Consider the following 18,711-nt stretch of genomic DNA (forward strand, 5'->3'; position numbering starts at 1 on the left):
AGACAAGGAGTAGGGTTGCCTGACCAACCTTGTGAGTTTTTCCGGGCCCTCCGATTTAATCCCAGTGCCAAAGAACCCTACTCGCAAGTGAATTATTGAAATTAAATTGTACCATATGTTAGTCCAGAAATGACCTAGTTTGTGTGTGTGTGTCTCTCTCTCTCTTTATTCCTGATCATGTACAAGTGTGGAATCGAAACTTCACTGCTTGAACTAGTGAATGACTTGCTAATGATCTCTAAGTGCAAGTAAATTCAGGTCTCTGTAGAATTGTTTGATATTTCAAGGAACACATTAAGTTATGATGGCATTAAAAAATTGTTATTTTATGGGAAACATCGACATCATAGAAATTTGCCAATTTTTTTTAATATACTTTTAGTTACAGACTTTGAGAATGATGTGGAGGCATTATTTCAAAAATCTCACTTTGATTTCAAAATCAGGTTTATTTGGAAGTATGCCAGTGATGTTTATTGAAGCTTACCATCAGGGTTGGAGTCAAACTTCTTGAAAGCAGAAAACTGGATTCTTTATATACATTGCATATATAGTGTTTATATACATAGCTAGATAATATCAGCCGTCTTCATTAGCCTAGTCGGAGCAGAACCATTATTGGACCTCCATAGCTTCTCAGAGCAGTCCACAGTCTGACGGTCAGTGTCTCTCGCCCCGCCCACTTCTCCCCTTCCAATATCTGACCGCCCCTACCTATAGCCTCCCCCATTAACATGATACTTATATTGACAAAATCTCTAATTGTGTAACAACCTTCACAGCTTCTCAGAGCGATCCACACTCTGACTGTGTCCCTCACCCACTTCTCCCCTTCCAATATCTGACCGCCCCTAGCTATAGCTTCCCCCTTTAACTTCATATAATACTTCTATTGACAAAATCTCTAATTGTGTAACAACCTTCACAGCTTCTCAGAGCGATCCACACACTCTTACGGTCAATGTCTCTCACCCACTTCTCATTTTCCACCTTAAGTTTTACAACCAGCCTCTCACACTCTTCTCTCCTTCCACACTCTGACTGCCCCCGCCCCCTACTTCTTAACCCTTTTACTGCGTATACCCGGTAGTACCGGGTATTATAAAATGTCGGTAAAATGCCCGTACCCGGTATTACCGTGTACTCAGTAAAGCCCTCGCTAAAATTAGTACCGTAACTGCAAGTGCCATCTATTGTATTTTCTATACACTAGAACATATTTCCACGTGTTTCAAAGCAGCAAACCGTAAAATGGCGGAGTGCATTGTGACAACGTAGACGATGCACTCTCGACGAAGTCGTGAATGACGTCTTGCTGACCAACATGTGGACAATTTCGAGGCGGGCGATACACATAATTCGTTTCCAGTTACTTGATAATGATAGTAGTCAGGACAGTGATTGGTATTATGAAGTGTGTGATTTATTGCGCGACGTTCCGCCCATGGCTAGCTATGTCTCTCGTGCATGATGAACAAGCCCAATGTGAACACGATAGCCCTGTGTCTGCAGTAGATTCTGACAATAATTCTGATGTTGATAATAATGCTGGCCTGCTGGATCGTAAAAGACGTAGGCAATTCCTGAGTCCCGAACGTGTCGATCTATTGACTGACTATCTTGAAAATGATATGGGACTTGGGGATGAAAGTGAAAGTGAAAGTAAAAACAAGGTATTGCAATCCGCACGTGGTCATGGCAGCAGGAGACGTGATGCGCGTGTTCGTGACGGCATTGCTCATGGCTGCTATTGATATTTTTGTTCATTTTATATATCTTTATCAAAATCCAGTGAAGAAAACAATATCTTTTAAGTATTTCATGGAGAAAAATTCGTTTTCGTGTTAGCTTTAGTGAGAAATGAGAAATCCAAAATGGCCGCCATGACGTCACGTGACTACATTATTATGCAAATTTCCAAAATTCTATTTTTTCCTCTTAGCCCAACCTCATGCCCACCCCAACAGACAAAAAGATTTTTCATAAAAGCTTCCATAAGTACTGCTTGGCGTTCAGTTCCAACCTCCCTTTTTTCCTCAAAAAAGGGTCTAGCACAGGCAGTGGATTTACGTCTAGCATTGAAAGGGTTAATAGATCTGTTTGGGTAATTAGTTAATATCATCTACTACATTAATCATGTCCTGGATAAATCCTTTTTATATAAACACACACCGTCTTGTCAAGTTTGTTCCCGGGGATTTTTTACTAATAATGCAGCTCCTCAATACTTATCTGAACTCTTATATGACTACAACCCTATTAGATCACTTCGCTCTCAAAATAAACTGTCACTAGTTGTTTCAAGATATAATTTAAAGTCATATGGATATAGGTCTATCATTTCAGCTGGTCCTAGATTATGGAACGAAATTCCACAACAGATCAAGAATCAACAAACTTTTAATCAATTTAAATCCGCACTAAAGACTTTCCTGTTTCAACAGTTTTATCAGTAGAGCCATTACAAAAAGCGTTTTGAGCATGTGTCAACATGGAGAAGAGGCTATATAAAACTTCATTATTATTATATTATTATTATTATCTACAATTAATGGTTCCTGTTTTTCCTCGGATGCATCACTGAGATCCAAACTTGCCTGAACTGTTACAGGGACTCTTCTGCCCTTCTTTTCCTTTCGAGTGTGTGGTTTTATCATCCCCTTCTTGGGATTATTTAATCTACTACATTACATGAATACATAAATTCTATATTCGATCGTGGAGGTCGGGTGTTCGATCCCTGCATTGGCCGAGAAAGTTCATCCAGATTTTCCGGCGTGGTTCTCCCTTGTCAGTGATGCAGGACGGAGGGGCTGACAAGGAAAGCTGTCTAGTCGTTCGGATGGGACGAAAAACCGAGGTCCCGTGTACACATTGGCGTGCACGTAAAAGATCCCTTGGCAGTTGGAATTCGATATAAGAGTAGGCCGTAGTGCCGCTGTCCGGGCAAAATTTCTCTCATAGCACACTGTATGGCGTATGCCCGTCTTCATTAGCCCAGGTTAGGAGCAGAACAGTAGGATGTTTAACTCCATTTCATTTCATTTCTATATTCGTTCGCATGATCATACTAGAAGATTAATCATTTATGTCAAGACCAATTTACCAATTTTTGTTATCTCTCTTCTTTTTTACTCTTCATAAATATCTTGAATTCAAAATCGTATTAATATTTCAGAAAGAAACCACTTCACATTTAGTATTTGTCTTATTTCTTTTCAAATGTTATAAGATCGCAACCGCCTCTCCAATCATATATAATCCCCCGTTGAATGCCAACATATAAATGTAGTTTATATTCTAAAAGGCTTAATAAGTTGGGTTATTTTTTTGCTATGGTTTATTTTGAAACGGACATTAAATAATCGTGTTTCACACTAGCTCATAATGGTTTATAAAAGTGAACTGACAAGCCGATTAACAGATGGTTTTCACAGAGCTTTTAGGCGAATATATTTTATCATTTGTTCATCATGTTGTTGTGCTACTACTTGAGATAAAAGGGGTGTTAGTGTGTTATGTTAGATGATTTAAGTAGAAACACTTGTGAATAAATGAAATGATTTATCTACTGTATGAATGCTAATAAAGATTATTATCAATGGTAGAAAAATATCCGTTGTGAGACAGGATGATCTAATGGCATGGTCTAACCCTAACATATGCTCTTTAGATCATAATATCTGTCTTTCAGAGAAAAGTGGGGGTTGGATGTCCGAATGGTTAGCATGTGCACGCTGTATCATAAGGTCTGTCACTGAGTCAACTGGCGTGGTATCGATTCCCCGGTTGTACGTGACAAGGAGTAGGGTCGCCTGTCCAACCACATGGGTTTTCTCTGGGTCCTCCGGTTTTCTCCCACTGCTATGTGTTAGTCCCGAAATGACCTAGTTTGTGTCGAGTGGACATTAAACTCCATTTCTCTCTCTCTCTCTCATTCAGAGAAAATTTGTTTGAAAATTGTGGATTGATTAACAAACTCTGCTTTTATATAATGTCATGATTTCAAGATGGCACTGATGACGACAGAAATTGAAAGTTTCTGGTTTATACTAGTACTTTATAGAATGGTTGTACTACAGCATGATGATTTTAGTTGATAAAACAGACAACATGCAGTCTTTGCGTGGAGTTGAAATACACATAGGGCACAAAGACTGCATGTGGTCTGTTTTTATTAAGTTCAATCCCTCCATTGGCCGAGAAACTTGTGCAGGAAGCAGGGCCTGACACGGACAGCTGTCTAGTCATTCAGATGGGATGAAAAACTGAGGTCCCTGTATACATTTTCATGCACATAAAAGATCCGTTGGCAGTTGGTATTCGATATAAGAGTAGGTCATAGTGCAGCTACCCAGGCAAATTTCCTTCATAGCACGCTGTATGGCCATATATATATGTCTGTCTTCATTAGCCAGGTCAGAGTAGGACGTTAAACCCCATTTCATTTCATTTTTGTTTTTTATTAATTAACTTGTATTATTATATCCAACAGTAATATAAACAGGTAGTTGTATCTAAAAAAATGTACTATTCTTTGATTTCTATGAAATCTGGAATATCAGCCACTAGCAAATTAATAACTCATTAGCTGGAACACACATGTTGCTATCCAAATACATCCATTATGGTGATTTGTAGCCTCATGATTTAAATTACGTCAGTCTGTAATTAATCCTCATGTCCTCATAAAATCAGATAATCCTCATGTCCTCATAAAATCAGATAAACCTCATGTCCTCATAAAATCAGATAAACCTCATGTCTTCATAAAATCAGATAATCCTCATGTCCTCATAAAATCAGATAAACCTCATGTCCTCATAAAATCAGATAAACCTCATGTCCTCATAAAATCAGATAAACCTCATGTCCTCATAAAATCGGATAATCCTCATGTCCTCATAAAATCAGATAAACCTCATGTCCTCATAAAATCAGATAAACCTCATGTCCTCATAAAATCAGATAATCCTCATGTCCTCATAAAATCAGATAAACCTCATGTCCTCATAAAATCAGATAATCCTCATGTCCTCATAAAATCTGATAATCCTCATAAAATCAGATAATCCTCTTGTCCTCATAAAATCTGATAATCCTCATGTCCTCACAAATTCTGATAATCCTCATGTCCTCATAAAATCTGATAATGTCAGAAAAATGCAAATGGTAATCAGCAGCTTAAATTAATAAATTACCAAAAGAGGACCTGACCAAAAAATCTAGAATATTTATAACTTTGATCGACAAGTTAGTATGTAACATATTTAAATGATATCCAATCGTCCAGTGAAATTCTTTCCCAGTTTTATTGAAATGATTTTTTGATTGATCATATTTCAAGATATTAACATACCAGACATATTATTGAAACTATTTCTTTTTTACCAGATGGAACACAAGGCAGGTGGTCGAAATTAATGATTTTCATTTCCAGTCTATCATTAGTGGTCTGAAATTAAGGATAATATGAAAGGAAAGTAGTGTATTGGAAGTGGCAATCCTTTTGTTAATTGGTAAAAACAGACCACATTCAGTCTTTGTGTGGAGTTAAAATACATGTACTGTATACAAAGCTAATAATTGAATCTTAAAAACCTTTCTGCTTTCCTCCCACTGCTAAAGACCCCTACGTGTGAGCGAATTGTTGAAATAAAATTGAACCATATGTTAGTCCCGAAATGACCTAGTTTGTGCCAGTGACAGTGGCATTAATCTCTCTCTCTCTCTCTCTCTCTCTCTCTCTCTCTCTCTCTCTCTCTCTCGGTGTGGTTCTGTGTAGTATCCATTGGCTGAGAAAGTTCATCAAGATTTTCCGGCGTGGTTTCCCCCCCCTTGTCAGTGGTGCAGGACAGAGGGTCTGGCAATTAAGGGACAATGTACAGTCATTCGAATGGGACAAAAAAACAAGAGGCCTCGTGCACACATACATTGGCATGCACATAAAAGATCCCTTGGCAGTTGGAATTCGATATAAGAGTAGACTTCAGCACTGCCATTCTGACAAAATTGTCCTCATATACAAATGTAGCACACCAATCGGAGCAGAACAGTAGGACACTAATTAAACCTCATTTCATTTCTTATTGCCTTTAATTCAATAATAAAAGTTCTTTAACTCGATCAGTTTAATATGCGACATTTTGAAACAATGAATTATAAAATAACAGATTAAAAAAATGACAGTCATGCTGTTTTTATTATAGGTAATCAACTGTTATTAATCATGTAATCATATGATATTTGAAATTGTATCTCTTAAAAAATCAGATATAAAATTAGACATTTACATTTTTCTGCAAAAAGCAACGAATTTGTCATAAAGTTTAAGCTTTATAGTAATATGAAATGAAATGGAGTTTTTTTTGTCCCATCTGAACGACTAGACAGATGTCCTTGTCGGGCCCTCCGTCCTGCATCACTGACAAGGGGGAACCACACCGGAAAATCTGGATGAACTTTCTCGGCCAATGCAGGGAACGAACACCTGACCTCCAGGCTAGCGAGCCAACGTCTTTACCCACTTAGCCACGGTGGTCCCCTTATAGTAATATATATGACTGCTGTAATACTATGATCCTTGCGACCATATTGTATCTTTACCCACTTAGCCACGGTAGTCCCCTTATAGTAATATATATGACTGCTGTAATACTATGATCCTTGCGACCATATTGATCTTTAACTAATTATTTGGTCCACACTTTCTATGGAGTCAAATCACACGTACTTAATGAATTGAGTGATATATTTATATAAAAAACAGTGATATTTTGGTAAAATCCTTACCATTGTCAAAATATCCATCAATATACTATCTTGTGTATGACATGTGTTTGGTAGACCAAATAAAGTAATGTTCCCCCCCCCTCCCCCCGGTCTTTGGAGAGTGGGGATGTTTATTCCATATTTGGGAAGGAAATTGATGCCAAGGTCAGTCTATGACGTACAGAAATTAAGAGGGTGTTGATCGAAATTCATTAGAGCTCACCCAGATATTCCGAGCAGCTATCATCTATGCTTTATTGAGAACAAAGGACCTTCAAAGTCAACTAGTTTAACAAGAAAGTTATAGAAACGGACTAATCAATAGTTTTATTTACGTTCACAAAGGAAACAAAACATGGAAGTCCGATATTACTCCACTGCTCAACTTTTATGAATATACATTTTCTAACAGTAATAACAGAGTTAAATGACTGCCGTCCTGTTTCTATTAACCCACCTAATAAACTGATATTAAAATCATGTTTACATGTCCATGAATTAGACATATTACATATTTCAACACTAAAATAACGAAATGCTTGGATTTATGATTGTCAGAAAGTAATTGCTTTTGCTTTAAAGCTTTTATTTATAGTAATATATATGACTGCCCAACATATTCTAACAGTAATTTATATTCTTGCATAATGCCATTGTCTATCTCTCTATAATGGCATTTACTAGTGTAAACAGATGTTATTTTGTTAGCCAAGAAACAGACTTCTCAAACACAGTGAAATGTGTTTTAGGGCAACCTCGTGGGTTTCCTCTGGGTCCTCCGGTTTCCTCCCACTGCTAAAGACCCCTACATGCAAGCAAATTATTGAAATAAAATTGAACCATATGTTAGTCCCAAAATGACCTAGTTTGTGTCGAGTGGACGTTAAACCCCATTTCTCTCTCTCTCTTTATGAATATCTTATTTCAATATAATCATCCATAATTATGACATTCTAAAGAAGAGACAATTGTTAAATGCTATCTTCAGTAGTTATTAGATATAATTTATAACATACAGAGGAAGAAAAAAATGGATTTTATTGGCACTTAACATGAACTCCTCTTATGAATATTAAAATATAGACTTGAAATTAAAAACAGAATTAAAAAATAATAAAATAACATATGACCAGGACAGAGATCTAATAATTATTCTGCTCCCTCTACACTTTCATTTTTCTATTTTTCTCTAATCTTTTTTTTTTTTTGGACAGCATCTCTCATCAAAACCTTCTACATTTCTTCAAAGACGGAACAGCCGCCATTGTTGGATCGTGTCATGATATTTCGATATAATGAGTCCATTGTCATCTTTACGTTTCCCGAAATAGTCAAATTGATGGCCTGTTTTTATTGTCGCTTAATCCAACCCAGGAGATTATATCAGCGTTAATATTTTGATTACCCGGTATGTTTTCTTAAACATACATTGTACAAGAGCTAAATCTGCCAATTGCAGGTCTTTCTTTAGGCCTGAAATATTAACTTAATTATTAATTAGACATTAATTAACTTATCCAGACTATAATCAACTCTCCATGGCATCGCTAGCCTGCGATATTTACTGGATTATGATTTCATTTGCTGCTCGAATTCCATTCGTAATTTAATCAGGAAATGGATGATCGAGACTATGTTTTTTATTGTACAGACTTTAGTAATGATGATCGAGACTAGGCCGAAATTTCAATTGCAAATTGCCTTTACCGTATCTAGTTTTTAACTATTATAGTGAGAACTGCCAGCTCTTTGTCTTATCTCCCATAATTTATCTTTAATTAACTGTTAAATAGACACTTCTGAGTACAGGTTAGTGTGGATTAAATTTTATATAATGTGTATAATGCACAGTTACTTTAATTATTTTGATGAAAGACAATTTGGTTGACATTGATTAACATGTAGATATATTTAAATTGACTTTAATGGCTGGTAATATAACTTCATGTGATAATTTCAATTTTTCTAAGAAAGTGAAAATATAATCATTTCTATTTCTGTAGCTTAATGGGCTGTCAACTCGCTTTTATACAATCGTAGGTTTCTAGCAAATAAAAAACATTCACATAAAAATTTGAAATATTTTCTACTCGCCCACAATATTTGGAAATGTATCGTTTTTCACAGGAAAATTAAGTGTACATAATGAGGTAAAAAGATAGGACTGTGTAAAGCTGCCATGTATTTTAAAGCTTTATTTTAAATATTTTTTAAACATGTGCAATTATAGCCGCTTTAAATGAATTATTTAAATTCTACCTGATCATAAAGAAGTTAAACTCATTCCTGCTTGATCAATTAGATCATGTTTGCCATATGAGTTCCTCTCAAATCAAGAGCCTTATGATGATAATAATAATAATCTAAAGTAGAATTTTCTTAATTGAATTTTCAGGCTGTTTGACAGAGTTATTGATTCCAACACGTTTTGAAGAAGATGGAAAGCATAAAAAAAATTCTGAAGTTTTCATTATATCGTCAAGCCCATTTTTTTCAAAATTTAGAATTGTGGCTTAAAATGTGTATGGCCATCAGCTCCATTGAATTCTTAAAGGAATGTACACCAAAATTGTCAAATATTATGATTTGGGGAGAAAATGTGAAACTGCCTAAATCAGATTAACAGAAAACAATTTTTATGGGAAACAATCACTGGTTTTATTTTAAAAGCACGACGTTTCGACAAGTATCCTCTTATGTTTTCCATAAAAATTTTGTTTCCCGATCGCTAAATGCCACTTAAAGATTATGCCTAAATCAGTATGACTTAGGCAATAAGTGTATTTTGACTTGGGCACTCTTTTGCGATGTCTTTCACAATCGGGATCAGGAGTGGTCAAGATTTAAGCTACGATTGGACCCCGACGGGTATATACAGCCCAACTGACCATGATCTTCATTGTTTCCAGAATTTCTACAAAGCTTGGTGTTTGTCTTGTTGAAAGCTGATATATCCCGGATGGAACAAAAAAATAGAAAGTTCAACTCCATTTTGTTTTGGGAAATGTTTGTTTCTTTTAATTAGGAAAAAAAATGAATAAAGAAATTTTAGGTTGCAGGATACTCTTCAGTACAAACACACATAGGCGTACGGGGAAATTTTTGACTGCGGGGGGGTGGGTGGGTGGGGGGGCAGTGGTGGTTGGTGCCCAAAAAATGTAGTTAGGTTTTTAGTATGTTACATAATAATAATAAATTTGCTGTTAAATTGGACACATTCAAGAACACAATATTTTTTTTATACAACTTTTACAAAGTACAATTGTGTGCCCAAAATGGGGGGCCACCCCAGCTCGTACGCCTATGCATACACACATACTCTTAACCAATGGGCGTTTAAGTCCCTTGGTCCTTTTGTTTGCATTAGTGATACAGGCTGTACAATTTACACCAGTTATTTACTTCACGAATTCACATCAGAGTCACTTAGCAATGTGTGTATGCACTGTAATCAGGTTGTTGAAATATTCACAGAAATATGAAACTTTTTTTTTTTATTATAAAGAAAATTTTGATGAATCATTATGAATAACGATAAAGAAGAGATACCTGTATGTAATTATAGGTAGATTGAATTAGAGCATGACATGTTCCTATACAGTATAAAATATATATACAGATGGCAGGTGCTTGATCAATAACAATATGATATAAGTAGGATTAGGTGATATATACCAATATTATGACATATCACGATATGAAAATTAATATCATTAAAAAAATGTGGCAATTCTTAAAATATTGTCAGTACCGTGATATGTCAACAGTAGGCCAAAGAGTCAACTGCTGGCGTGGTTTCGATTTCCCGGTTGTACGTGACAAGGAGTAGGGTCGTCTTTCCAACCTTGTGGGTCCTCCGGTTTCCTCCCATTGCTAAAAACCCTTAAGCCTGCAAGCGAATTATTGAAGATGGTTTCACCGTCAAGTTGTCTAATTTTTACTGTCTTGGCACAAGGGTCTTTCCTGTGCAGGGAAACCGAAGTACCCGGAGTAAACCCACGAGATTGAGAAGGTGTCCCTATCTCCAAGCCACGTACGTTCACACCAGGGATCAAAACCACGACTGCCCAGCTAGAGCTCGAAGCATGACACTCTAGACCACTAGGCCATCTCAACACTCCCATTAAACCCCATTTCATTTCGCTGTCTTTTGAAGTTCACAGAGTCATGGTGGCTCAGCGAGTAAGATGCTGGCTCGCTCGCCTAGAGGTCGTGGGTTTGATCCCGGTGTTGCCGGAAAAAGTTCATCAGGATTTTCCGGCATGGTTTTCCCGTGTCAATGGTGAAGGATTGAAGGTCTGACAAGGACAGCTATCTAGTCATTCGGATGGGATGAAAAACCGAGGTCCTGTGTACACATTGGCGTACATGTAAAGGATCCCTTTGCATTTGGAATTGGATTTAAGAGTAGGCAATAGCGCTAGCTGCTGTCCAGGCAAAATTTCCCCCATAGCACACTGTATGGTGTATGCCCATCTTCATTAGCCCAGTTGGCGCAGAACAATAGGAGTTAAACCCCATTTCATTTTCTTTTAAAATGCACAGTAAAAAGGTCAAGGTCAAGTTAGGAAATTCCAATCATGTTATCTTTGAATTAACATCCTTAACACTACAACAGTCAAGTGGTCTTATGGATTAACATCTGTAACACTTGACACTTATGTACCGGATCAAGAATCAATGATAGAAAGTGGTCGGATGAATTTATTGGTGATATAAGTTGTTGTCTTTCAAGTTATCCAACCCGGTTTGTGTAGAAATATACACTGTAACCCGGGTATCATTTAATCTTGTGTATCTAGCACTAATTTCTTTCACATTCATTCAATACCAAATCTTTGTTTAAAAACTCATAAAAATGGTTTAAAATCACCCAAAACCATCTAATTTCAAATTTGTACTTGTGTTCAGTTTAAAGCTGACAGAGTGTTTTATAGGGCAACCCTCCCGATACTTACTAATATAATAGAATAAATGCTATATGTTGAAGAATGAATAGAGTTTTCCTGGTAGTTTGTTTGGTTGTCTCTGATATAAAATCTATTAATAAGCCTGGAGAAATATCTCTTTTTTTTATAAAGATGCTAATTTTGCTAATACAAGATTTGCCTGTCAAGTATTTTTAGTGTTCAAAGTGATGTATTTGCAGATAATATTTCTAATTTGTTTAATAAAAAACCGCATCATTATTAGTAGTACTAGGAGAGGTATGAACTTCTCTGTTTCATATGTCATCATTGTTCTACAGCTTATGTTGCTGAAAGCTGACTTTAATATCAGGATATTTTAATAATCACGTTTATTTGAGAAAATAATTTGAAAAAAAAATAAATCAATGTGTATGACATTGCCACTAAGCCAATCTTTACGATATCTAATGTGGAAGAGACCAGGTACAAAGAGACATTTTTTTTTTTCAGACACGATTTCTTTGAGTTTGTTTTTTTTTAAATTTTGTTTGTTAATTAATATTTTTTTTTATTTATTTAATTTCAGGATAGTTTAAGTACTATGTCTGATTCAACTGTTTCGTCCATGACATCCAGTAAAAAAGATAAAACATGTATAGTCTGTGGGGATCGAGCTCTTGGATATAACTCGAATTCCATTTCCTGTGAATCATGTAAAGCCTTTATTAGCCGTGATGCACATAAGGTAAGGTAATAAACAAACTTTGTTTTAATTAAAAGGTGGAACAGCTGTTGATAAGTATAGGCCAAGCGGTGGATACAGAGGATATTTATTGTCCTCATCAGTTTATTCATCCATCCTCTATAAATTTGCAATATCCCATTTATTATATCATTATTTAGGGTTCTCGCAATACTATACACTTACTCAACTATTTTGGACTGTCCGAACAGTGAGGGTTTATTTTTTCGAGTTTGAGGAGTTTAAAGATACATTATGTAAGATTTAGATAAAGAGCTGGCCATTCTTGCTATAATAGTTCAAAAATAGATAATTTAAAATGAATAATTTGAAAATTTCATTCAAATTACTCTATTGCGAGCGAAGATATTAGCCTATCTGCTTCCAATTCATGCCAGTAAACTATTTCTCCAAAATTATGTGTCTTCATTTACATTTACACGACATAAAATGAAAGCAAAATATCTGTGATAAGAAAAGTTCATGATGTCGAAACCTTGTCTTCATTATAAAACGAAGCATCGACAACCGTATGCAATGCATGTATTGTCGCCATGTTGTTGTTATTTGCCTACGTGACCTTTTTTTCCAGCCAATATAATTGCCATTTAGTTGCAAAGTAATTTGTTAATGTTAAACAAATAAAAATTAAACTGATGTGTATAGCTAATAACAGCGCAGGCTTTGGATGGATACATTTTTCGTATGATTATAGCCTACGGAATATTTTGTTGTTCAGTGAATAGAAAATGATTTAAACATTGCGAGATGGCAAATGGGATGCCAGATGGGAACACGTGGTCAATTCTTACAAAGTGAAATGGTTACAGATAAAAATTATGTTTTGTGAATAAATATTGAGATTCTATATTTACGGGATTATCAAATTTATCGTGAACTGAATGACTGTTAAAAGGTTAGCTTACAGTTAGTTTATTGACTAATCTTTGACTACTTTTAATCTTGTCGACCCACATCAAGGGATTAAAATGACTGTACACAGTGGAATGGTAAATCATGTTTGTTAAACATTTTTTCGCGCTTAATTTGGGACAAGAAACTTGTTTCCCTTAAATTTGATAACTTTCTGCTAATCAAATTAATATTTGATTCACACTTACCGTGTGTCGTTTTTGTTTAGCAAACTGCGATTCTAAACTGCTTATCATATTACCTGTTGGGGAGCCACGGTGGCTGGGTGGTTAAGACGCTGGCTCGCTAACCTGGAGTTCGGGTGTTTTATCCCTGCATTGGCCGAGAAAGTTCATCTGGATTTTCCGACGTGGTTTCCCCTTGTCAGTGGTGCAGAACGGAGGGCCTGACATGGACAGCTGTCTAGTCCTTCGGATGATACAAAAAACTGAGGTCCCGTGTATACATTGGAATGCACGTAAAAGATCCCTTGGCAGTTGGAATTCGATATAAGAGTAGGCGATAGTGCCGCTGCCCGGGCAAAATTTCCCTCATAGCACACTGTATGGCGTATGTCCGTCTTCATTAGCCCAGTATAGGAGCAGAACAGTAGGACGTTAAACCCCATTTCATTTCATTTCATTTCATATTACCTGTTGCTTGACCTTTTGGGACACATAAATTATAAATATGCAATTAACTTTCTACAGATCATTATGTTATATTTATATAAAATGTTATGAAATCTCAAAAGGCACAATCAACATGTCGTTTATTATATAAAAACATAGAAGTATATGAACCTTCATAGATCTAGAATACATTTATTTGGCTGGATCCTCTTGGGGTTCTTTCTTTTCTTATATCTCTTTGTCGGGAATGATAGGTGTTTCCACAAATTGCTAAATAATTACGGACATTGTGCAAACATATGAATTGGAAATAAGAATGTCAAAAAAAATTATAAGAAAAAGGTCCAAACATTTTTTGCGTCGCTTCGATTGGCAAGAACCTAATTACGGCCTACTCATATATTGAATTCCAACTGTGAAGGGTTCTTGAGAGGTTATGCAGACTGTAAATCTGTTCCTCAATACTTTATATATTAGAGAGGTTATGCAAATTTTAGTCAATCCTTTATATAGTAGGGAGGTTATACAGAAGTTAGTCAATCCTATAATAGGGAGGTTAAGCAGAGGTTGGTCAATCCTATAGTAGGGAGGTTAAGCAGAGGTTGGTCAATCCTTTATATAGTAGAGGGGTTATACACACTGTTAGTCAATCCTTTACACAGTAGAGAGGTTATACACACATCCTTTATATAGTAGGGAGGTTAGACAGGCTGTTAGTCAATCCTTTATATGTTGGAGAGGTTATACAGATTGACTTTGTTAATTAATATTTTTTTCTTTATTTATTTAATTTCAGGATAGTTTAAGTACTATGTCTGATTCAACTGTTTCGTCCATGACATCCAGTAAAAAAGATAAAACATGTTTAGTTTGTGGTGATCGAGCTCTTGGATATAACTTTAATGCTATTTCCTGTGAATCATGTAAAGCCTTCTTTAGGCGTAATGCACATAAGGTAAAGTAAAAAAAAAAATGTATATACCATAGTATATACAAATGTTAGTCAATCCTTTATATAGTAGGGAGGTTATACAGAGGTTAGTCAATCCTTAGTAGGGAGGTTATATACACACTGTTAGTCAATCCTTGTTTATAAAAAATTTGTTTTAAAAAAATGTGTTTACATAAATGTCACGCTTTTAGCTAATAAAAGTTTATCATGAATTGTGCTATGGATTTCAAAAAATAAAGAGGTTTATACTGTTAGTCAATTCTTTATATATAGGAGAGAGGTTATATTGACTATTAGTCAATCCTTTATATATACATATTACATGTTTATACAAAATTTGTTTTAAAAAAAATGTGTTCACATAGATGTCAGGCTTTTAGCTAATAAAAGTTTATTAAGAATTGTATTATGGATTTCAAAGAATAGGTATTTGTGGAATGAAACTTTGCAAATGTTATATATGTCCACATTTTATATATTTTGAAAGGGAATTATTGCATCATATATAGAAAAACCATTATCTTGAATCCCTACATAAAAACGTTGGCATATTGCCATTGCCTAACAACATAGTAATTAGATATATATATATATATATATATATATATATATATATATATATATTACAGACTAATTTAAAAATGACCTTTTCTAACATTATAATGTAATTTTTTGGTTTTCTAAGAGAAAAGAATTCATAGAAAAGAGTTACTTTGTTTGGTTTCCTTTGTCGGCTGTGTTACAGAATATTGATTTAAATATCTATGTCCATTCAGATACATTTTTTTTTATGAATAAACATACTTTTTGTAATACTTTGCTGCAAGCGTTCATTACAATTCTACTTCAAACAAAACAATAAAAACGTTTTCTCTTTTATTTATAGACTTTCAGGAAGCCTAATGATTTGAATTATTTTATGTTTTGGATGAATATGGTTTTATTATCCCAGGTTAGGAGCAGAACAGTAGGACGTTAAACCCCATTTCATTTCATTTCAAATCTATATATATATATACAAACCTAGACATAAGGCACCTGTCACAGATTTTGTCCGACACAAAAATATCACACAATGTATATACTATATAACTTACTATAAATTGTGTAATAATTTATGTCTGCCTTATGTCCAGTCTTGACTAAATGTATGTGCACTAGCCACTACTGTAGATTTTCGTGTGTGGACCAATACTTGAAAAAATGTCTCTGCAGAGAAGCACCACCAGGATTTCCCATGAGCTGGTAGTAAGATTGACTATAAGTTTCCTGCTCAAAATTAGTAATGCTTTTTACATTAATTTATGAGACGAAAGATGGATTTAGTATTTTTTATTTATTTTTGTCAGACAATTCGGGGAAGATGTGAAGGAAAATGTGAAGTAACTATTGAATCTCGTTCCTTTTGTAAAAGATGTCGACAAGCGAAATGTTTCTCAGTTGGTATGAGGAGAGATATGATCCTTAGTAAGTATAAACTTATTTAATTATTAACATGTGGATAAAATATAAACTTTTTTCATTATCAACATAAGTATAAACTTATTACAGTATTAACATAAATATAAACTTATTACATTATTAAAATAAAAATTAAGTATAAATTTATTTCATTATTAACATGTGGATAAAATATAAACTTTAAGTATAAACTTATTACAGTATTAACATAAGTAAAAACATTATTACAGTATTAACATAAGTAAAAACATTATTACATTATTAAAATAAAAATTAAGTATGAATTTATTTCATTATTAACATGTGGATAAAATATAAACTTTAAGTATAAATTTATTACAGTATTAACATAAGTAAAAACTTATTACATTATTAAAATAAAAATTAAGTATAAATTTATTTCATTATTAACATGTGGATAAAATATAAACTTTAAGTATAAATTTATTACATTATTAACATAAGTAAAAACTTATTATATTATTAACATGAGGATAAAGTATAAACTTAGTACATTATTTATATGTCGATATCAACATGAAGATAAAGTATAAACTTATTACATTATTAACATAAAAATTAAGTATAAATTTATTACATTTTTAACATAAGTAAAAAAACTTATTATATTATTAACACGAGGATAAACATATTACATTATTAACACAAGTATAAATTTATTACATTATTAACACAAGTATAAATTTATTACATTATTAACACAAGTATAAACTTATTACATTATTAATTTCACAAAGGGAGGTATAAGGGATCTTAAAACAATGAATTGACCACTCTGATATCATAAACCAATCTACTAAATTACAACGAGTTAATCATTACTTTATTAGGAAGTCAATCAACTTGCTTGTCAGCTATAATAACAATCATAAGAATCAGACATGTGGTTCATAATCCGAATAATTAGCACATTTAACGTGAATTTTAATAATAAAAAAAAACCAAGCTTGCTGATTATTCATAACAGTTCCATTAAGTCACATTTGTTAAAATGTGTCGAAAGAAGACGATCTTGTTATGGATTGTGAATCTCGGGAATCGAATCTCAAGTCAATACAAATTCCAAGTAGGTATTAAAATAATAATTGGAACCTGCATTTGATGGTTTCAGTAATCAGTTGTTAATTAAATTAAAATAGTCATTGAATAATCCCCCGATAGAACACCGAGTATCCATAGAAACAGTCATCAAAAATATATATTTTCTCATAGAATCTCCAATCCCAATTCTCGATGACATGTGAATGCATCGGTTGAAATTAGGTCAATAAAGCAGTGATGCTATATTTAGTTTTGAATAGCCTTTACCGTTATGATTATTTATTTTATACATATGCTGACAGAGGCTGAATTTTTGAAATATTGTCAATATTATTGAAGGCTATGGCATAGTGGTACAGAATTTTATTTAATAAAGCAATTTCAATAATGGTTGTCAGTGACCATTGTGCCCTTTGTTTATCATAAAGGAATTACAATGTTGTTTTATTTACATTAACAGATCAAACAGTTTGCACATAAAATATAGACATTGTTGTCATTTGTGTGTAATATTGAATCTCTAATCAATGAATTTTAAATAGTTTAAATAAGAAAAATGGCCAGCTGTTAGTGTTAGCATTTGTAATATCCACATGCTATAATATGTTACACATGCTAATAGTATATGACACCCCAAATCAATATATCCATTAAAGATACATTATGGGAGATTTGATAACGAGTTGGCAGTTCACACTGTAATATTTAAAAACTAGATAAAGTAAAGGCAATTTGCTGAAAGTTGCATTCAAATTGATCCACTATGAACCGAGAACTAAGCGATTAAAATTTCCGCCTAGCCTCGGTCATCATTACTCAAGTCAGTACGATAAACAGCATAGTCTGGATTATCCATTTAATCGTTAAATCATGAAGGAAAGTTATGCAGTAAATCGGCACACAATCCACTAAAGATCGCAGGTTAGCGATGCCATCTAGAGTTGATTATGGTCTGGATAAGTTAATTAATTAATGTCTAATTAATAATTTAGATAACATTTCAGGCCTAAAGAAAGACCTGCAATAGACATATTTAGATCTTGCATAATGTATGTTTAACTGGTCTGCGATATTACTTTGGTGGAAGCGGACGTTAAATAAAGCTATTCATACTCACGCACACCTATCCGATAAATACGAGACTATGCCGGCCCAGTTTCTAATGGCACATGGTTATAATATGACATACTCACGCACACGTATCCGGTAAATACGAGACTATGCCGGCCCAGTTTCTAATGGCACATGGTTATAATATGACATACTCAC

At 34.2% G+C, this 18,711-nt stretch overlaps 1 protein-coding gene across 1 annotated transcript in view; it reads left to right on the forward strand.

Moving 5' to 3' along the window:
- Positions 1-18,711, forward strand: part of LOC126830980 (nuclear hormone receptor HR96) — an 84,473-nt gene that overhangs the window by 51,841 nt on the left and 13,921 nt on the right. The window contains exons 2-4 of the mRNA XM_050561588.2: positions 12,268-12,426; positions 14,764-14,922; positions 16,269-16,386. Of these exons, the coding sequence (XP_050417545.1) occupies positions 12,268-12,426; positions 14,764-14,922; positions 16,269-16,386 (436 nt within the window). The remainder of the gene's footprint in view (positions 1-12,267; positions 12,427-14,763; positions 14,923-16,268; positions 16,387-18,711) is intronic.

The sequence above is a fragment of the Patella vulgata genome, chromosome 8 (genome assembly GCF_932274485.2).
Source record: "Patella vulgata chromosome 8, xgPatVulg1.2, whole genome shotgun sequence".
In the NCBI taxonomy this organism is placed as follows: domain Eukaryota; kingdom Metazoa; phylum Mollusca; class Gastropoda; family Patellidae; genus Patella; species Patella vulgata.